Raw genomic sequence first — 23163 nt, 5'->3', positions numbered from 1 at the left:
TTAAATTCGTGTGACTTCGGTGGTTTAAAAATGCTTTAATTAAGCATACTCCTACGAGTCTGCCTAATTGGCTAAATCTATTTTAGAATTAATAATGACCAAATATAAAAGTTTTATCTTTAAGAGGCGCTGTATAAAAGCTCTGACCTGATTACAAATAATTAAGTGTTATCTTGTGTTCTGGTTTTAATACGAGTATTGTTGGTGCATATTTTGCATGCACAATAAAGTTCTGATTTATATCTTTAACACATTTATCAACACATTGAAGAGAGTATTTTCAAGTGGCTCTTGGCTAAGCCTCACATATTTTTTTCCCCATTTCCATTAAAAGTGCTTTAAAATGCCGTGTGAAAATATTGGTGTCAATTGAAATAGAAATAACGCTTCAAAAATATCGTTACGAAGTTTAAAATCTGCAAAATAACTGTATTGTAACTATATTTATTGTATCTATATGATAGCCGTAGAAAAAAATTTTCTTATAAGAACAGTTTAATAGGCTGGTTTCTTCTAAGTTATTCCGAATCAATAAAGGCTCTAACTTTTATGCACTTAATAATTTTTATATGTAAATGTGTAAACTTACTTACTTACTCCGCTGGCGCATCGACCCAAAGTGGGTCTTGGCCTCCGACACAAGAGATCGCCAAAGTCGCCTGTCTTGCGCCTTCTCCTGCCAGTCCATCGCTTGTAGCTCCCGCAAATGTATAAACTATAAAACTATAAATATTGATCTTTTTAAACAATGTTTTTAAGAGAAGTAAATGATGATTTAAGAGAATGACCAATCACTCTTGAACTACTGAATACTCTTTTTATATTATAAGATGGCAACCAAGCAAGCAGCCACCTGAATCCGAAATGGCAAAGTGACTGCTGTCCGACATCCGCGATTGTAGACTCGTTGCCTAACTCTAATTTACGAAGGAGGAGACGCACAGGTAAACAATAATTCCCTTTCCGATGAGTCCCCTTTGTTTATAAAAAAGGGTGAGAAGAGTACTTATCTTTGTGAAACTTTAGAATGGGACCTAATAAAAATTAAATAGAACAATTAGGATAAATGTAACACAATTAAACTCCCATTCGTAGCTTCATAACAGCCAACATATAAACATAATGCGTCCCGCGTAATTGCTTATTAACCGTTTTACCCAATAATTAAAATCAGTACGAAACATTTGGAAATTAATTCGGTTGGAAATTATTTCATGAATGTTGATTGTTAACGCATTTAATTTTATATTAAATGAAAATGTAAATATTAACTATAATATTTGTAAAATAATCTTATTCTTGTAAATGTTATTATTGTTTTAGAAAATAAATTATAGTTCTAGCCCTTAATTTTGTTTAATTAATATTATCCCCATTAGGAACGTACTTTTTATAAGATTACTAGCTGTCGACCGCGACTCCGTCTGCGTGAAATCAAGACAACTCAAAAAGTAGCCTATGTGTTCTTTCAGACTATGTTCTACATGTGTGCCAAATTTCATCAAAAACCGTTGAGTCAGAGATACCTTCAAACAAACATGTATCCATCCATCCATCTAAACTTTCGCATTTATATTATTAATAAGAAGTAAGATAGAATAATTTAAAAAAAAATACTTAAACAGCACAAATATTTACATATTCATTATTCAATGATAATTAAAGTAGACACAACTTGTAAGGCTTGTTATTTAATTATTTAAAACAAAAACAAAGCGAGTGCTTAACCCAGATCTCTTTTCCACGAGAAAAAAATATTCAAAAGTACTTCAAACAATTAACGTTCAATTAAAAAGTACTATCACATAATAATTATATTAACATACATATAAAGTAAATAGAACGACATACGTAGATATTCATTAGAATCACGTACAATTTTCACTTGATTTTCCAATAATTGAAACCGAAGTCAAGTTTAATCAATTCTTAAAAGACTTTCAATTGAACTTGTGATTTATTTATATTTAGTTCATGTATTAACCATAAAATAAACTAATAGACCGTCTTTTCTATATATTTATAGAAGATATTTGATTTCAATTCTGTATTCCCGAAGCCCACAAACAGTAAAGAACCCTTCTATTGTAAACAGACTGTAAGAAAGCCGGCGGTTTTCTTATCACGAAATACAAATGTATATTGCGAATACATGTAACCACATACCTTTAATCATATTATGAGTTTATTTTTAACATCGTTTGTGAGAAATATTTCTCGAGAAAAAAAAACAAACATTATTTCAAACATGAATACAAAAAACAATATTATACACTTACCAGATGATAGCAAAATCAGTAATAAAAGTTTTTTTTTTATAACGTTGCGATAATGTCATCTGTGGCCTGGGACCACGACGCTCTTATTAAATTCAATTTCATAGAATATTGTAGTCTTTTATACCAAATTAAGTATAAATATAATCAGTTTAGTATTATTCAAAGTAAATCCGTCGCATATTATTCCTTCCACTTTATAATGTTAGTTTAGTAAATCTAAAAGACAAATATTTTCATTGCAACAAGCAAACTGTATTGTTCGTAGAGGCTTTAACACGAGGCATAAAGGCTAAGCTAAATAGGGATTATTATCTGCCTGAGCCTATTGTGCAGCGTTAAGAAACTTCTCATCAAACTAAGTGTTGAATAAACAGAAAAAAACTGCAATACTAACATTAAATTGTTAATGTTAGGAAGAACTAAACTAACACAAGAAAAAAGCCAACGAACTTTCTATCAGAATTACATACCACAGGTGCAGGTTACCAAAAATGATTATAACATTTCCTTAAATCTGGCTCTATGCTTAATGTCACAAGAACCCTAATTATTATACAAAAAATAACAATTTTTTTCGTCGTAAAGTCTACTCAAGTATGTCGAATTTCCGACATAATAAGGTATAAAATGGAAACCTAATTGGCACAGACCTGAGTTCATTTCTTAGAGGTCACCAGTAATATTCTGCGAAAGCAGTTATCGATTGAAAAATAACCAACCCTTTTCAACTAACATTCTCATACATCCAATAAGTACTGAATGTATTTATGTTTTGTTAGGAAGAAAATCCGACACTGCGACGGTGAACTGGTGCAACACTAGCCTTACTAAAATGTCGACGTCCCCTCACTATTCATTCTGACACTTAACTTGATAACGAAAGCGCGCCATTCGCGCGAAATGATTCTAATAATGTCTAAAAGTTTAATATACGTATTTCAGCGTAATTTCATCTAAGAAAAATTTAATTTACTACGCTTGCTAAGGGCTCGTTAAAACACAAGCAATTACGATGTTATACAAGAAACAAGACTTATAATTGAATCTTTAACCGTGTTTATTTTTAATTAAAAACACGGCCTTCGCAATGTATAATAGAAATAAATAACTAATCATATTTTAAAGAATACTAGCTGTAGCCCGCAACTCCATCCCTGCAGATAAAAAAATTAAGTATCCTATGTATTCTTCCATCTATGTTCTACACCTATGCCAAATTTCAGCTAGATCAGATGTTCAGCCGTTCCAAAGATACCTTCAAAGAAACATCCATCAGAGAAGAAACATCAATCCGAGAACTCAAATGTGTTCATGTATTGTCATTGTCTATCTTCAGGCTGGACTTCTGAGGTATTCGTACAACAGATCGACACAACCGACGAAAAGTGTTCGTCGTCTCTTTATCAAATTCCTTACGATATGTAACTCTTTTCGTTGGATGAGTTAAGATATTGCCGCGGATGACTATCCCGTTGTTAAAATAGAAAATTTCATCTATAATCTTTTTTAAAAATAGAGATTTTTCATGTGTACTTTTTTTCTAACGTGTTTTTGAAATGTGCATCTTTTGTTGCGAGTAAACCGTAAATGATAAGAGAAATTCCGATGTCTAACAAACATTAAAGTGTCATTTGCCAGCCGTGGAGTAGTATCTCATTCTGAACACAAGCATTTAGAGATATTGAGACAATTTCATAATTTATTTGTCACGTTGTTATCTTAAATGATAATATCGAACGAAATAAACATGTTTGGTAATAATTAAAATGACTTTCCTTCATTTGTTTACCAAAAATAGAGAAGAAAAATGAATTTAAATTATTATATGTACTTTAAACAAAAAATTAAACTATCTTTATGAAATTCATCTTTTTACACTATATACTAGAAACTACAGAAGTAGTCAAAATAAATAATGGAATTAGAACGCATTAAAATGACTAAACCCATAACAAAGACCTGAAATAACGCGCGCGTAAATTTATATTCGCTTTGTCACGTAATCACACACGCGAGGCGGGCATTACTTCGTTTGTTTTGTTTGACTGTGAACTACATTACAGACCTGTTTACTGAAAAAGTTTAGTTAAATATAAAACAATATTATATAATAATCTATTTTACTCTACAAAATTCTTTAAAGATATAAATGGTCGAAATTCAACATACGCTTATTTTATAGCAATGTTTACTTACGTTACTTTGCATGCTTTTTGACAGAAGGCGCCAAAAAGTTGACTGGTTTATTTTTTAATTTCTTTTCGATTTTCTATCCTTATAAACAAATAAGTGGCAATCTAAAGGTGTTCTATATAAGCAATGTTTTATATAATACACTGGAATATCGTACAAATAGGTTTCCAATTTAACAAAATAACGCCTGTAAATTGAATAGTTTCAAAATTAATTATTTTATGGCTTTAAATGGGCTGGATATCAATAAACCGCACTCTATCGGTTTTCATCAATCCGCCTTATACAATCAATTTAAATTAATGAATGATAATTTGTATCTTATTTATTGAAAAACATGATTATATGATTGATCCCGTGAGTATTTTATTTAGCTAACGAGTTTTTTCTTTACTAAGGCGCATGTAACATCTAATAGATTTTATTATTTATAAAAAATTTAATAGTTTTCTTACATACATCTGTCCTATATATATATAAAAGAAAGTCGTGTTAGTTATACTATTTATAACTCAAGAACGGCTTTACCCATGGTGAAAATTGGGGAGGAGGTAGCTTAGTGCCAGTGGAGACAGTGGAGACGAACATATACTATTTATTCTTTTTTTTTCGAATTTATGCCATGAAGAGCTGCTTTGCATTTAACTTACTAATATTATAAACGAATGTTTAGATGGATGTGATGTGGATGGATGGGTGTTTGAAGATATCTCTAGGACGGCAGAACGGATCTCGATTAAATTTGGCATACGTATAGAACAGTCTGAAAGAATACATAGGCTACACTAATTAAGTTTTTTCATATAATATATCCACACCGACGGAGTCGCAGGCGACAGTTACTACTATAAATAATTTATTTAAATTCAACATTAAAATATAACTCTTATATATGTTAAAGTATGTTAAACATTTTACAATGAACCTTTTGACGAAACGTGTTCACTTACCAAAAACGAATAAATCTGTCTACATTTCGTAAAAGAACATGACTTAAAACAGACAAAAGTATATTTATGTAATATAACCAGAATAATTACTTTATATTTTAATTCGCAACATGCCAAGTAAAGTCTGAATACGGGTCAACAGACCTCGCGTAAATTTAATTAGCCTTTTCCTTCGTAAACCCGTTATGTTTTATTTAAGGATCTTAAAATATATTTACACTTAGCAACAGTTTAACACGTGGCTCACCGCATGTTCAATTTGAGTCGATAACCTTCGTGATTCTTAACACGAGATGAAACCATTAAATATATGTTGTGTCACTCTGACATTGCAACTAAATTAATATACGCTTTCAATGTCGAATTATTTCTATACAAATATATTTTCCTCCCTTTCATTATCTTCAAGAAATACAGAGACAACAAACATTATTCAGCGTTAGACTTAACATTTTAATAAATACGATTGTTTGGAAGTGGAAAGGCCTCTATTGACTATTAGTACTGTTATGCAGTTAAACAATTTTTAAGGTGAAAATTTAAAGCAATAGGCGTTTCGATCGACCTTAGGAATATTATTTCTATAAAACTATAAATGCTCCGGACATGTCTCATGACATCGCAATACAATATTAAAACAACGGATGTACAAAAACATATTGTGGATTCATGTTTTTTAAATAAAATGAGAGAGATGGAAATATGTTTTTGCATGTTTCAGACGCGAAACCTCACGATTATAAATATCGAATCGTTTAACACTAACATGTTTTTTTTTAATATGAAATCTTCACCTGGCATTCTGGCATAATGAATATTTAAAAAGAGAAACGTCAATTATACTAAAAATATGTCTCTCCTTCCTCAATAATAACGGTGATTTATTTTTGAAAAAGGAACTATGAAAATAATTAACGATAAATAACCAGGCCCTTTCTTTTTTTTTGTACAATAAAAGCTATATTGTAAAAATAGTTAAATCTTGCGGAATGTGGAATGAGCCAATCGGAATTCGATTCTTAAACAACTAATTTCTTTTATTTTATAAATGTCTAGTTAATTCAATGCCATTTTAAAGCAATGTGTTAAATCATTATAATTTTAATGGAACCATACAATTAGTATACTACGAAGAATCAAGGAGAGTTTACGATAATTGTATCGCCAATTGATCTTAAGTAAAAAGTGTCAAGACACACTTGCCCTTGTATGACTATAGATAAATGATTGTCAAGGCGATGTTTATTTACAACAGGTCTTCCATTTATCACGTGATACTCAAAAAGGGGAGGGATTCGGAAAAAAAATCACAAACAATCACTAGGAATAAAATATGTCATGTTTTTATTATTGCATTATTAACTTTAATTTAAAGAATAAATTATTTATATTAAAAAAATACATGTGATTATTGGTATAGAGGCGCGGGGTAGACCTACACCTTCTCAAAACATCAGAGAGGGACTGGGGGCCAAAAAGTTGGTAAAAACCACGTGATTAATGGGCGACCCCCAAATGTTATGGATGAGTGCATTCAATAATATTCTTCAGCCGGCTTAAAAACAGTTCAATGTTATAAAAAACAATCTAAATTTATATTTAAATGTTTAAAAAGTACACTATTTAACAGTGCCTTATACATATTAATCAGAGTAAACGTTTTTGTAACTAAAGTCGATTGACTTACAAAGTTTTCCTTGAAATATTACGTAAAACTCGGACAGGACGTGTATAATTGTTTTAACACATGAATGAAATAAGCTAATAACTATACCTACGCAATCCAAAACAATTCCATTGGGATCATTAAAATGTAATGTTCAATTAACCTTAATCCTAACACTTTAAATTCGATTATTAATTATTTATATTGTTTAATTAATCAGCATTATGATTAACTAAGATCCACATCTCAATGGCGTCTTGGAATTTATGATCTGCTAGTTTAAGGGTCCACGTCTCTGCTGTACAAAGTGTTAAGAAAAAAAATGTTTGGATCAGTTTGACCTTGGTTCCTTTCACTTAAAGAAAAAAAAGTATTGAAAAAAGAAAGAAAAAAAAGAGTGTTTTATTAAACGCAAAAAAGATTAAACCAAAAACTTTATACTAATATAAAATTACATTATGCTTCTGCAGTTCCAAGTCCGACTACTTAATCATAATAAAATTAAAAAATATATTTATAATCCTTAATCAGTGACCTATCTCAAGCTTTTATTTCTTATTTAATTAATTAAAAAAGCCTGTTCACCGTCGTAATAATCTTCAATCATTTAAGGAAAATATTCTACTTTAGTAATATTATTTATAGGCTATTGAAGTGAGCAAATAATATATACATCGGTGACATAGCAAACGTGACATACATGAACATGAGTGATCATTGACACAATGCTAGGCATCAGTGACGGAATGCAAATAAGCATCTATCCCTGTCATCTCAACTATATCTACGACCACACCTAAGGAGCAAGACATTGACATAAACTAAAGATTAAAGGAGAGAACCTTAAAATTACTAATCTAAAATATTTTTTATCGAAAGGCTACTTAGTGACGTATTGTAAAATAAATAAAAAGAAACGCAAATTTTATTTAACAGAATCTTTATTTTTATACTTTTTTTAAAATTTAATCTGAGTTAAAATCTCCCTTAAATCATTATAATGTTTCGTAAACACTGTTTAAAGTGACTAATATTCATTTCATAATGCTATTCTAGTCCCTTTAACTATTAAATAACATAAAACTGAAAACACAACAAAACACGAAAATAAATTTTACGTACCTACAAAAATGCTAGTTCCAGTTTGTTCATTCCGCGGGAAAAAACGTAGAATTGTATCTAAAATCTGACAGCCTCAACAAGGTCGATCATTCGCGTCCCGTGATGGTCAGCTGTACGTTAAAGCGACCATACAACCAATACTATTTACACCGCGCTGCGTGCACAATGCGTGCATTGGAACGTATCGATCTAATCAAAATAATTACTTAATTCGAATCACTAAAAAAAACTTCGTTCTATTTTCAAATAAGATTACAACCGTCAAAATTTGTCTAGTTTGCAACCGACCAGTACGTTTTAATGGTGTTTAGAATTACTAAAAAATGAAGTGTCAATAAAAATAATTATAAGTGCAAAAAAATAATAAAGTTTTTTTATTAGTTGATAAAAGGTAAGACTTTACAGTAAAATTATTTCTAATTTAAATAATATTTTTGATGCTTGTCTATTAATAATACATTAACCTAATATCGATGGCTCAATAAAAAAGTTAAAAAAAAAAGAGAACAACTGTTAATCAATCCAAAAAAATACACTCATCCTCAATGTCGATAATTAAATATTAGAGGGGCTTTGGTAAAAATTATTTAGCAAAATATAAATAACTAATATTATAAAAAGGAAAAAATTGTTTGGATTAATTAGATTCCGATATTACTGAACTGATATAAAAATTCTATCACTATTGGGAAGCTACACTATCCCGGGTGACATAGGTTACATTTGTTACCATTTTTTTTAATAACGCTCCGAGGAAGTCACAAGCAACTGCTAGTAAGTTTCATAAGGCGTAGTAAAATCAAGCAAATGAAAATATACATCCCTAACTGCAATTAGGTTATTTTGGGTATTAAAAAATAAAAATTACAAAAAACATATAAAAAGTTACTCATCTGTACGATATACATTACAGAATAATTCAAAGCAAGACGTGAAATTTAAATTTTCTTAGAAATCAAAGTTCGAATCCAATACTATATATGAATTCTACTAACCGTAACGATTCGAACAAAACACGTGCTCGGAGACGAAAGGAAAACGACGTAAGAATATCAAATACCTGTACGAAATGATTTATTGATAGGCATATGTTTTTAATTTTATCAATAGTATTTCACAAGGTATTGCGACAATGGCAATGTGCTTTTTTTAAAATTTGATGTTACCACATAACAACACGAGAAAACAGGTCATTACCACTTTTAGAATATTTTCGGTGATAATGATTTTACGTTTGTGTAACAGAATATTTAATGTTATATTTATTATTTACAGTTTTTGTAGGTTATATTTTTTTCTTATAATTACAAGAACTTTTTTTAAATAAAGATCGATAATTCTGTTTCGGCTGAAGCGATATTGATCTTTGATAGATGACAGGAATAAAATGTAGTCGAAAACATTTTGCGAGTACAAAATGTGTAATTTTTAATTTCTACTTAGGTTTCATCGCGGGAAACAACTATTAATTGATTTAAATTGACATATTTTTTGTGTCAGCAAACTTTAAAACCTTTTCCAGCATGGGAAACCGTTACATGCTTTGTCTAGTGAGTAGTACTACCAAATACTACGATAACATATCGTAATATATTACCTTTTTGCTGTCAGATCCATTACTTATCAATCAGCATATTTAAACCACAAATCAATAAGATTATTGCAATTAAATAAACAAATGAAAAAGCTCTTAAGCCATGGAACAACCAATGGAAAGTAGAGAGAAGTAACGAAATCCAATTTGGATTCGAATATCTTTCGCATATCCAATATATACTTATTAACAAGCTATCTATATAAATATTTCACTTATGAGACATGGATAAATACTAAGAAAATTTTGAAACAGTACAAGATAGTTGCATGTTTCCTAACGGACTAAATAAAACCTGAGGAGTAACGCGCGAGTATGTTAAATATGCGAACAAGTTACCATAAGTACGTTTACTTTATAATGCAAAGGATGTCTAGACACGTGTGTTACTAAAGACAATTTTTTAAAGAAAACAGGTTTGTTAGAGAAATTGCCAAACACACTTGACGATCAGCAGATATATATTTTTTCTTAATTATGTTATTGGCCAATAACATTAACCTTTTTAAACTGGCCGCCAAAATCAAAATTATGATAGCTTAATTAAAAAAAAATTGTGATTGTTTATCGTAAAACGTGCCAGCATCTTTTAATAGTATAGTATTTAAACCGCACCTATACAAATAGGTAACGAATAAGGCAATTCTTAGCACAGTACTCAAGTAACGTATGTAAGTTGTTTTGTAATCAGTCAATACATGGCAACACTTAACGAACCCTTTTATTGCTTGACGCGGCCAAGGCGTAGAATCATACGTACTAAATTCTGATGTATCACATACAGACATATTCACATTACAACTATTTAATTATTACGATAACTACTAGGATGGCCGAGTCTGTCCTCATACTGTCTGAAACTTTCTGCAAGACATTTTCTTGACATTATTGTTTTCTATAAATTATCTGGCTATTAGCTGTCGCCCGCTACTTCGTCCGCGAGGAATTAAGAAAACTTAATTCTATGCCAAATTTCAGCGAGATCCATACAGCCGTTCTGGAAATACCTTCCAACAAACATCCATCCATCCAAACTCATTATATTAGTAAGATTTCATCTTGTTTAAGTTATATTTTTATAAGCATGCATAAAATTTTACTTTTAATTATAATTACGTCACAAGTCAAAGGTTTACTTTTTAGTGTTGTAGTGTCGCTAAAAATTTTAATCGCCATGTAATCTTCGGCTTGTTAAATTATCATTAAAGGTCGACCATTACCATTTATTCCATTCATATAATATAAATTAAATATGGCAGGAATATATTGCAATTCAAGTTGCCTTCGATGTTACCAGATTGAAAAATAGTCCAGGTTTTAAACTTGAATCTTCTTAAAATTTTATTACGCTCTGTCAAAAGACTGTCAAATCGACATGTATATTTAAATCCACTGCATTAACAGATAACAAGATTAATATGCTTCATTCATCTGACATCTTTTGTAATCTTTAAACGAAAATCTGTGTATGCTATTGTTACTACACGGTGCCTGGGGGCATAAATATCCACTCGTATGCTTCTAATAATGTTGAAAATTTTTGCCGCCATAATTTTTATTTAGAAAAAAATTTATGGTTATAATCCATTTGACATACATATGTTATCAATCTATTCGATTAAAGTTAGTTGACAAATCTACGAATATTGGAAATAAAAATGACATCCAGTTAGTTTTCGATATTATTTTGAAACAGATTTTGAGTAACCGGTTATGATTAATAATTAACATTAATAATAAGACAGATATGAGTTACATTACGAGATAACACGCATTGCAAATGTTACAAGTTTTTGGAATGATAATTTCATAATTTGACCTTGATTTGTTAACTTTAGAAAGTGACCGTGCACCATAATTCGATTTTCTATAAAGTCATGGTGTAATTACAAGTAACAGCCTGTTTATTACAAAAGCTGTGTAACTGGTTATTGTTATACAAATTACGTTAAGATATTTGGAAATATTCGTTACAATTTTAGCTTAATAGTAACGTAGGTTTTTTTTTTGGCGGCGCTATGCCGCCCTCTCGTTCACCTAGTCAAGGTTAAGGACTTGGGGTGCGGGACATTCTTTATTTATAATTTTAAAAAGACCAATTACATAAAACTTAAATTAATATCACATTCGTTTTTAACTTATGTTTCTAAAATATAAAACGAAACAAACTTTGAGGGGTTAGAACTAAGAACTTTTAAGTTCTTGTTGACCGCACCGTAAAACTTATTAGAAATTCAAACAAATAAGACAATATCAATATTAGAGTAAAATTAGTGATGGGAAGTTGTAGCTTTTACTATTTTCAAAATCTAAGATTTTATTGTAAATAAATAGAACGATTATTGTTTAAATTTAAAATAAAGATGAATGAAAACCTGTTTATCAATCCTATCGGACCTATTTCAGCGAATCAACAAAAATTGTAATCAACTAATGTACCAACAAATTATTTTTTCAATACATATTCGGTAAAGTTCAGTTTACATTCGAGGACTCAAGGAATAGGATTTTTTTATCATTATAAGTAAACCTCGAAAACTTTTGTGCATAGGATTTATTTAACGAAACTATTAAATTGCTTGCATTCCGCATGCCAAGTACACATTGTCAGAGACCGTTGTTTACGTTAAATATGTTAAAATATTTCGCATATATTTACAACCACGTGTTAAACGCCCCCATGGCTATGTGAAGCTACTATGGAAGTTTTAAGGCATCATACGGTAGTTTTTATTTAAATACGTACTGTTTACATTTATTAATATTCCTATAAAGGTAAAACACTTCCCTTTTTCTGTGCTCCATACGTCTTGGAACTAAATTTAGATCCCATTTAAATATTTATAGTAGTAGTGAAAGCCCATCTTCTAGTGAGTAACCTTGAATATTATATTATACTAGCGGTCCGACAGACGTTATCCTGTCTACACGTCTTTAATTTGAATAAATTAATATGAAGTTAATATTTGATGAAAATTGTGAATCTAAACCATTCCCAAATCCCCTTGAACACACACAAAAAATTTCATCAAAATCGGTCCAGTCGTTTGAGAGAAGTTCAGTGACATACACACTCACAGAAGAATTATATATATAAAGATTTATTTGTCCAACTTTTAACCTAAATATGTTAAGACCAAATGTTAACTTATATTTCATATTCAAATTAAATAGTAAACTTATCGTAGCTAAAAATAGACCACTTGCTAAATTGTTCAGTCTGCATTCTGTTCAAATTTTAATGAAACACGTTTTTTGCGAAAACCATGTTTGTTATGAATTCTCACATCCACTTGACTCGTTATGTGACGTCATTATAATAATTTTGAGAGGCCTTGAGTTACTAGGTGACGGCCGTTCCCATGATAGGCTTGCAGATTTACATTTTAAATGCTCTGGGTGTGTGCCCATCTTTAAAAAAAAACATAACTGGTTCTACCAGAAACATAAAAATGTTTACGTCAACATTCTTTATATTTCACTAATTGTCGCCCGCGACTCCGTCCGCGACTCCGTCCGCCCGGAATTAAAAAAAAAACTTTTGGTCGCAGCGTAATACTATATAGCCTAAAGCCCTCCTCTTTAAATGAACTATCCAACAAAAAAGAATTTTTCAAATCGAACCAGTAGTTCCTGAGATTAGCGCGTTTAAACAAACAACCAAACAAACTCTTCCGCTTTATAATATTAGTATAGATAATTTGATCGGGTATATCTACGACGTAATTATAAACAACGCGTAAATATAATTTTCATTTACGAAGTAAAGTTATACAATATCTACGATATAAATATGTAAATTGTGATATAAAACCAAAATATAACTAGACAATACACATTAGATCTTCAAAGATTTACATTGTGTGTACAAAGGTGGCAATTAAATTGTAAGAGGTCTTGTCTATCCGTCATACTATATGAAATCGGCTTGTAAACACAAGATAGTTAGCGTTCCGAACCGAAATCGATATTGAAAAAGGGCCATAAGGAAAATACCCTCGTCTGAAGCTTGTAAAAGTGAAAACATGTAAATGTGGAGAATACAATCTTGAAGTGAGTGAATAGTTGTGTAAATTCTATTCGAATTTCCAAATTGTAACTGATTTTTCATTTTATTTTTCATTGTTTACTACTCTATCGAAGAACCCTTCAATTATCTTCGTAGATCGTATGTGGTATTGCAGAATTTGTCTTGTTATTTCAAAGAGAACGTAAGATTTAGATTCAATGGGCGCAATGTGAGGCGATTGACTGATAAGTGTCCTATGAGACCGGCAAATGGTAATTTGTATGCGTACCATAGGAACAGCTGAAGTACTATTGTAGCAACGGACGACCTTCGAATAGCTTCGTTACAAATAAATTCCAAGTAGCTAGCTAGCCCTCCGTGCTAAAGTTATAAATCCTCGCTTAAATTAATTGAAAGTGGAATAGATTGAACAATATATCACGTTGCTTTTGAATAATTACAAAGTTAGCATATTTTCAAGGCTTTAGTTTTCCAAAAATTTCCAACACGTAGTTTTATCGTTATTAATTAAGCCCAATATTTTTGAAAAATCTCCATCGAATACAAAGGCATAGACTTAAAACTATTTCACATTATTTTTTTATTTTTGTGCAATTAAAAAAAACATGGTAAAATTTAACCGTTTTTCATTTTTTGCAGGTATGATAAACCGTAAACAACATGCGATGGGTATTCGTAATTATATTAAGTTTGTGTGTTTCATATGCGAGTGAGGTGTCACAAATATTTGACTTTTGGACGAATTTATTCCGGCCTCTACCTCGAAATCCCAAAGAAGGTTTCGTACCGGATTACACACCCAAATACTTGGAACAATTCGATTTTATTATAATCGGAGCGGGATCGGCAGGCTGTGTACTAGCAAACAGACTGACGGAAGTACACGATTGGAAAGTTTTAGTCCTAGAGGCCGGAGGCAATGAAAACTTTTTTTCAGATGTCCCAATATTTGCTCCTTTCCTTTCCCTTACGCCTTTGAATTGGGGATATAATTCGGAGCCGGAACAAAAGGCGTGCAGAGATCTCAGAGGGAACGTTTGCTTTATGCCTCGGGGCAAAGTTCTCGGTGGCAGTAGCGTATTAAACTTTTTAATATATCAAAGGGGACACCCGGAGGATTACAACGATTGGGCCCGGATGGGCAATGAAGGATGGAGTTATTCAGAAATTCTTCCCTATTTTAAAAAGTCTGAAAATATACAAATTAATGAATTGAAAAATTCTTCATATCATGGAAAAGGTGGTTATTTAGATATTGATTACGCTAGTTTTTCATCTCCATTACAAACCGCTTTTAAACACGCCGGCGAAGAACTCGGCTTCGAATGGAATGATCCTAATGGAGAGAATGTCATAGGATTTTCCAAGCCTCAAGCGACCATAAGAAAAGGAAGACGATGTAGCACTTCAAAGGCATTTTTGGAACCAGTTCGGTTTAGACAAAATTTAAAAGTATCCAAGTATTCCACGGTTATGAAAATATTGATTGACCCCTATACCAAGAAAGCATATGGCGTTGACTTTGTCAAAGGTAACAAAAGGTAAATGAAATATTCTGTAAAAAATAAACATATATAAATCTATAAATAAGTAGAAAGAATTTGTAAATTTAATCCCTTTTTAATATACCGAGAAAAGCTACATTCTTTCGTAGACCGTAAGCAAAAGCGTATTAAAAAGGTACATACCTGTCTGATGAATGTTATCCAAACTTGTCCTCGTAGCAACAAACGATGTTAAAAATGTCCAATAATTTTTTTCGCAATGTACTTGTAAAATTTCTAAGTATCACAAAAAATAACATTTACTGATCCCTTACTCGTAACTAAATTGTAAATTATAAAAATAAGATCGAGAAAGCTGGTTTTTATTTCAGTACTAAAGATCGCCCGCGACTCCGTCCGCGCGGAATTAAAAACAAACAAAAATAGTAGTAGCCTCTGTGTCCTTCCAGACTATGTTCTACATCTATGCCAAATTTCATCGAGATCCATACAGCCGTTCTCGAGATACCTTCAAACAAACATCCATCCATCTATCCAAACATTCTCATTTATAATATTAATAAGATTTATAATTTAAAAATATATCTCGGTGAGGGTTACTGAAATAAATATACGTACATGTAATTATACACAAACGAGTTAATATATTATATAATATATTATAATATTATTAAATCAACAGACGAAGGGTGATAGCTCGGCGCGAGGTTATCCTATCAGCTGGTACAATCGGCTCGGCACAAATACTCATGTTATCTGGAGTAGGACCGGCAGACCACCTCTCGGAAATGGGCATAAAGACATTAGCGGACCTACCAGTGGGCTACAATCTGCAAGATCATGTCACATTCTCAGGAAATGCCTTTATAGTTAATGATTCAAAGCTTTGTGTAAATGACGTAAGTAAAACATAGTTAGTTTTTAAATAAAAAAATGCTATAAAAATTGCTATAATATTTGTATTTTTCTAACAATTCCACGAGTCTTTCGGTGTATTCTACCCACTTCTAAATAACCTCCTCTTTTGTACACTGGGAAGTATCCGTGGTCAATTAATAATGTTGCGAATCTCAAGTTAATTTAAATTCTATATTCAGTTATATCGTTAAAAAATCGGTAAAAGCGACCATTAGTTGTGGCCTGATTGTAAACTATTGATTTAGTTAAGAGCCGCGTCTCCACTAGCAGCCGCTGCGTACCTAGCAGGAAAAGGACCTCTGACATTACCAGGTGGCGCCACAGGACTAGCGTTTGCTCGCACCTCATACGCCGCTGATCTGTCTGAAGGACGGCCCGATATGGAACTAGTGATGGGCGCTGGATCACTCGCTGGTGACTTCTTAGGCATTTTACGATCATTGCTAGGTAATATAATATTTTTAGATACTTGTAGATTATAGGTCACTAGCTGTCGCCCGCGAATCCATCCCCGCGGAATTTAAACAAAAAACTTAATTAGTAGCCTATGTGTTCTTCCAGACTATGTTCTACATCTATGCCAAATTTCTGCGAGATCCATGCAGCCGTTCCGGAGATAGCATGCATCCAAACATTCGGATTTATAATATAGTAAAATATGTATGTCACTGCCTCTCATCTACACTTATTGCTTTATCATAGATCTATGCGTCTGTGTCGTAAATACACAAGAAACCTAGCAAAACAAACAATGAATTATAATGCTTGCTTTACAATGTAGATCGATATTTCTTTTAAGGTATAACTGATAAGTGGTATTGGAAGATGTACGGATCCCTACCGATGGAAGTCCGACAACGTACATTTTCAATGAACCCTGTGCTGATCAGACCGCGCAGTGTGGGCCGGCTGATGCTGCGCAGTGCTAACTTCTCCGATCATCCGAGAATACATCCCAACTACTTCCACCATCCCGATGATCTGAGTGCATTGAGGGAAGGTCTACGACTAGTAAGTGAAGTACACTGTGTCTATTAAAAAGTATTATAAAATCAACAATTTTTCACTTGCGTAATAATTATATTTATTGTCGCTTATAATTTGCGCAGTTTTCTGTGGCCATTAATTTTCATAACAATTTTTTGACATTCTCTTGTATTTCGTACTATGTGATTACGAAAGACTTCGAATTTATTTTTGATATTCTTGTAGCTACTTATAACTATTTATGTAAATGCTTTTATTTCAACCAGGTGGAAAAAGTGATAAGCACCAAAGCTTTTCAACGCTTCGCAACAAGAATTCATAACGTGCCGTTTCCCGGATGCGAACATTACAAATTCGATTCAGATGATTACTGGGAATGCGCTATTATGCAAACTTCCATCACTCTTGACCATCAAGTAAGTCGCAATTCACCATTACGTTAATATTGCGTTATTCCTGCATTTTTTACATTACTATTTTCTTAAACATAAAAGAATAAGGAAAAATTCATATTACAGATATTGTACAGACGTGATTTTATCATACATAATGACATTAGTTTATCTCAGTACCTTGGCTTATGAGAAACAATAGAATTAAACACGATTCCCATTTACAAAATTAAATACAAAATCGTCATGTGAATTGTACCGCAATTACATTCATAACGAAATATTTTCCTACATTCTTGCCTAAACAAGATTAAATCTTCAACGTTTCGTTTGCGTTATTCTGCACAAGAACGAGGAAAATCTAACGTTCCTTTTTTTCATTTCACTTCCAAGTTTGTATATTTTTATAAATTCAATTCTAATTCTGTTAGAATTTTTTTTTAAATCGTTAAAAAATTTCTTGATGGAAGTCCATAGATGATTCATACAGTCAACTAGGAATGAACATACTATCACGTTTTTCTTCTTACCTTAAGACAATATCAGAAAAAAAAATTCTTTGGAGAGAGTGGATAGAGATATCTTGCTCTGTGAGAACGGCGCGCTTTAGTCCAACTGGCAGATAGATGTAGAGTAGATATAGCAGTAAGTGTTAATTTAAGTCGGGCTAGTGTTGCACCGATACACCGGCACGATGTCTGTTTTTTTTAGTTCTTAACACTTTCTAACACTGAATTTTACAGGTTGGCACATGTAAAATGGGACCATCAGGAGATCGCACTGCAGTGGTTTCGCCACGGCTATTAGTCCATGGTGTACAAGGTCTACGGATAGCTGATGCTTCTATTATACCACGAATACCAGCGTCGCATACATTAGCACCAGTTGTTATGATCGCGGAGAAAGCCGCGGACTTAATCAAAGAAGATTGGGGACGATACCCTTTTTTATAACGTCAAAGATTAGTTAATATAGAATCTATTTTAATTACAAATGTATTGCATAAAAGACGCATTGCTATGTAGTTGTAATTTTTTTGTCTTTTAATATAACCTATGTCTGTTTTTTTAACAATATGTATTAACTATTTTATGCTAGTCATTAGAGAAGTTTTAAAGTCATCTGAATAAAGTGCAACACAGAAATATGTTTCGCTTACACTTTATTATGAAATTTTCTAACACAAATCTTCCTTGTAAGATTCTACAAGAAACAAAGATCTATAAGAACTTTATTTTGAGGAAAAAGGGCTTAACATCAGACTATAGTACTTACTAAAACCTTCACCGGACAGCTGTGTACATATTTGGACCCAATGCATGGTTGCAAATACCCTACTATGGTTGAAAACAAAATAGTTATTCGATAATATTATTTATTAATTATTAATAATCTACATATTTTCTACGAGCACTTATTTCTACTTCAATTTCTAGTCTGGTGATGGACCAGTTTTTGTCTTCCTGTTCAGTTTTCTGTACAAAAAGCCCAGCCGTTTTTGTAGCTCCTTCCACTTGGTAGGTCTAACCACTGGTGAACCTGTTTTAGCAAACATTTTTTTCTTCCTTAACAGTATCTATAACAGAAAAAATTAAACAACCTTTAATAATATACAGGGGAACATATTACACTGGTAAAAGCAAACAGAGATAGTCATAGAAAGGGAACTTTTTTATAGCATAAGGTGACAAATGGACAAGTGCCCACCATTATTTGCTAAATAGCAATACTGTTCTTGTATCAAAAGGCTGGAAAGAGAAAGAGCACAAAAATTTAGACCTCCAGCATGCACACTCATAAGACAATCCACAATGTTATTGCTGGCTCTATGACTATTTTTTCATTTTTTGCTTGGGTAAAGATAAGATATACTTACATGATATTCATGTCCACTGACTCCCCTAATCCATGAAGGGACAGTGTAAAGAGTTTTGACTGGGTGAAGATTCCCAGGACCTAATATATCTATATAATCATTCTGACCATATAATGCTTTGCGTTCAGTCCACGCATTTGCAGGCCTAGAAATAATAAATAGTAAGGTAAATCCAAAATCAAAGGACTGTCTTTCACCACACTTCTCAAATTAATACACATTTTTTAATCTAACTACTAAGAATCTTATTCTTAGTTTTTCTTATCCAACCAAATGAAAGCTATAAATGTAAGGACAAACCTGTACTCTGGAATAGGTAATTGTTTTCCCGGAACCCTGGGTAATAAGCCCCCACACCAAAGTTTTTCTTCATAACCATATCTTCGTACAAGCCTAGTTTTATCAGCGTGATATCTTGTTCTAAAATATATAGCGAAGTGTAAGTAATAGGTTATGCAGAAAACAACAACACAAGTAACATATTTACAACCTTACTATATTTATACTTGGTTTCCACAGCGATTTTAAAATTGTAGTACCTAACCGCTCCATAGCAGAATTGACTTAGCCGTCTAAATCTTTAACTATTAAATTCTAATTTTTACCAAACAAACACCAAATCCTAACCTATAACTTTATTAAAAGATTGTCAAAATGTCATACAAACTGTCAAATGTCAGATCCACAAGTAATAACAAAAATCAAAGATTATAAGTACTTTATATTCTATCTAAACACAAATAAACAAATATAACATTCTTAAAACTTTTTTTTATTTATTCCAATCATTTTTGTACTTCTGATTACTCCTCCGTATTCTATCAATTTAGCAGTTGAACCAATGTTACGAGCTTGCCTGATAAGACTGAATGCGGATGCGGATGTGGATAACCACAAGCCGAACAACCAAAATTATACTTAGATATAAAGAGATTAAATAAATAGAGGCACAAACTTCCAGAACATAAAGAGGCTGTGACACCATTAGTCAATATTTATTTATAAGAGCGTCGGTGGTCCAGGCCCCCTTAGACAAAGTGCAGTTCGAACCCCACCATGTAGAAATGTGCTTTTCGATTTTCATAAAAGTAAATAAAATTTATATGTCCATAGGTAAAAGATAAAATTTGGCCAGATAAATAAAAATCGAAATTTGAAAAAGAATGTTTATTATCGACAGTCGTGTACAGATATTTTAGTTAAGGTATTTATACTTTAATTACAAAACGCTGTAACCAAATTATTTTGAAGCTGCTTTCAGTGTACAATTAAAAAAATCTTTAACAAAAAAACATCAATTTGGCTTGAATGAAAAATGCATCAATGTAATAGAAATTACGTATACGCGGAAAATATAGCTTCCGTACAATAGTGGAATTGCACTGTTATACAGTCTACTGTGCTAATATAGATATCATACTATTCTATGTAAATAACTAAATTCATATGAACACATTTTTTCTTAAAACTAGGTGCATTATAAGAATAAACACCACGCTAAATACTTATAAAATTGAAACTTTAAAAACTATTATATAATATCATATAACTTTAAAAATATAAATCAATGATTGTAAAATCAAAATTCTTAATTGCTTTTGTACTAGACGCTACATCGGCAATTTTAATAAATTATTGCATTGTGCTTATTTTACTTAGAAATAACATTTTTATCAAATGGTAATAATAAGATTACATCCCCATTTTATAATTTAGGTCGCACAAGTTCCAACTACAAATAATTCAAGCCCCAAGATACAATCATGCGACATGTTTCATACACTGTTACAATAAAAAAAATCAACTCCGACCAGAAATTCAACTCAAAATAATATCTGCACGCCAACAAAAATCATGTAAAGTGGATTTCGCTGGATTATAACTCTTAACATATAACCGTTTTAACTTGTATAAGCCATTTCAATCTTTTTGATGACTCAAGGTCACCACATACAAGATTTGTATCGATTTTTATGTCATATAAAAAAAATCTAAATCAAATTATATGAAGTGTGACCGAACACATGGTTATATCAAAAGAAGTCTTAAATACGAAACATAAGTACATATTTTATACATTTATACATTAGTAAGCAACAATTGTTGGAATAAATGTTTAACAGAATATTTGGCATTATAAAAAAAACAAATATTCTTTAATTATTCATATTCGACCGGAACCACGATTAATTAATAAAATAATAAATAGAAATTATTTTTCGCGATATTATTACATATAAATCAAAGTTTAAAACTTCGACGACTGTGAAATATTACGAATACGATATTCAATAATTATTTTCTAGTTTACAATAACAACTAGTTCTTGTAACATAAAAAATATGCAACATATAAAAATAGAAAAATAAACATGAATTTAGAAGTTGCAATTGCCCTTTAATAAGATTATTAATACTTGTATATTAAAAATTGTAGGAAATAAGATATCAATTAAAAATTAGGCGGTGTCGTATATCGTTAATAATAAATCATCAAAGATGGATGATACAAAATTATTATTACACAAAAATGTAAAAAGTATCTGAAAAACTTAAACAAAAGACATTAAAAAAGTTAAAATCTAAATGAGGCTACAACAAAATCTATCGCGTATTTAAAAAAAAGAACATTAAATCAATTTCAGTTCAGAAATTTATCATACGAGAATGTAATCTTTAAAAGTTTTCTGCTTAAATACATTTTACCTCAAGCCTGGAAAAAAAGGAAATTACATACAGGACCAAGGCCGTCTTAACCCGGTGGTGCAAGGGGTGAGGGAGCCAGGACACCAAACTGGTTTGGGCGTCCGGGCGCCCAATATGATTAAGACGGCTCCCATTACGTATGAAAACATCAAATCTTGCAGCCTCAATATTTAACATTAAAAAAATTGAACTTAATCTTAATTAAGGCTATGGTTGATAAAACATTGCCATCAGGTACAGAAAAAAAGTTTAAATCTATAAAAATGTCAGTAAGATAACTAATTTTATAAAATTAAAAAAAAAATAAGTTATTTGCTGTCACAAAAGCACATTTATATAATTTGTGTGACTTAAAAATTAAAAATAAAAAATGGTGGGAATTATATGGCCAATATCAATTCAAAATAGCAATGAAAATGTAATAACATAAAAAAAATTATGCAAATACAATTTGCTAGTCATTCGAAATAATAAGTTGTCCTATTAATTCTATTACTAGAAGTACTTAACATACAAAACAGTGTACTGTATTTTGTGTACAAAATAATTATTTATACTTAAAATTATTTGGATATTAAAGTAAAACGGAATAAAAATATTCTACACAATATTTCCTCAAAAGTTGGTACTATAAAGCTATTTTATTACGAGTTACTTTTCTAACATTCATTGACTTATTTAAGCATAATTCTAATGCAATTAAAACATAACTATGTCAATCAAAATCAAAGTTGTTGAGTTGAGTTGCCAATTATAATTTGCATCTCTAGATTAATTTCTCACCAATTTTATATGCAAATATGTGATTTGCTAAAACCATTACAGAATTTATTGTCTACATTTTAATTGACATTCTAATTTGTTGAATTAAACATTATCCATATTAGATTATAGGCCCTAACAATTGAGGGGGGTAAATTTTATCTTTTTATTAGAACCATGACTT

At 31.3% G+C, this 23163-nt stretch overlaps 2 protein-coding genes across 3 annotated transcripts; one reads left to right on the top strand and one right to left on the bottom strand.

Moving 5' to 3' along the window:
- Positions 1–8182: 8182 nt before the first annotated feature.
- Positions 8183–18769, top strand: LOC106117063 (glucose dehydrogenase [FAD, quinone]). 2 transcript variants are annotated; one of them, XM_013311134.1, is made up of 7 exons: positions 8183–8601; positions 14474–15375; positions 16022–16238; positions 16503–16704; positions 17057–17268; positions 17511–17660; positions 18380–18769. In XM_013311134.1, exons 2-7 carry the CDS (start codon positions 14495–14497, stop codon positions 18587–18589), a joined length of 1872 nt encoding a protein of 623 aa, XP_013166588.1. In that variant the 5' UTR covers positions 8183–8601; positions 14474–14494; the 3' UTR covers positions 18590–18769. The 2 variants fall into 2 exon arrangements, with proteins under 2 accessions (XP_013166588.1, XP_013166589.1); XM_013311135.1 differs by lacking the exon at positions 8183–8601 and adding an exon at positions 9219–9253.
- A 246-nt stretch (positions 18770–19015) lies between these two features.
- mRpL51 (mitochondrial ribosomal protein L51) lies at positions 19016–20185 on the bottom strand. The gene is made up of 4 exons (XM_013311144.1): positions 20003–20185; positions 19813–19932; positions 19513–19657; positions 19016–19212 (listed from the first exon to the last, which is right to left on the bottom strand). The coding sequence occupies exons 1-4, from the start codon at positions 20062–20064 to the stop codon at positions 19069–19071; spliced, it is 471 nt and encodes a 156-aa protein (XP_013166598.1). The 5' UTR covers positions 20065–20185; the 3' UTR covers positions 19016–19068.
- Between the last annotated feature and the right edge of the window lie 2978 nt (positions 20186–23163).

The sequence above is a fragment of the Papilio xuthus genome, unplaced genomic scaffold, assembly GCF_000836235.2.
Source record: "Papilio xuthus unplaced genomic scaffold, Pxut_1.1 DF827680.1, whole genome shotgun sequence".
Lineage (NCBI taxonomy): Eukaryota > Metazoa > Arthropoda > Insecta > Lepidoptera > Papilionidae > Papilio > Papilio xuthus.
Note: the sequence above shows the minus strand (reverse complement) of the source record. Positions and strands in the feature narration are given on the sequence as shown.

Bases quoted from the DNA above. Each gene is read 5' to 3' on its own strand.
- LOC106117063 (XM_013311134.1), top strand. From the start codon at position 14,495: ATGCGATGGGTATTCGTAATTATATTAAGTTTGTGTGTTTCATATGCG. The intron at 16,705-17,056 runs GTAATATAATAT...ATTTCTTTTAAG, and splicing joins CATTTTACGATCATTGCTAG to GTATAACTGATAAGTGGTAT. The intron at 17,269-17,510 runs GTAAGTGAAGTA...TATTTCAACCAG, and splicing joins TGAGGGAAGGTCTACGACTA to GTGGAAAAAGTGATAAGCAC.
- mRpL51 (XM_013311144.1), bottom strand. From the start codon at position 20,064: ATGGAGCGGTTAGGTACTACAATTTTAAAATCGCTGTGGAAACCAAGT. The intron at 19,658-19,812 runs GTTTGTCCTTAC...TATTATTTCTAG, and splicing joins TTACCTATTCCAGAGTACAG to GCCTGCAAATGCGTGGACTG. The intron at 19,213-19,512 runs GTAAGTATATCT...TTTCTGTTATAG, and splicing joins TCAGTGGACATGAATATCAT to ATACTGTTAAGGAAGAAAAA.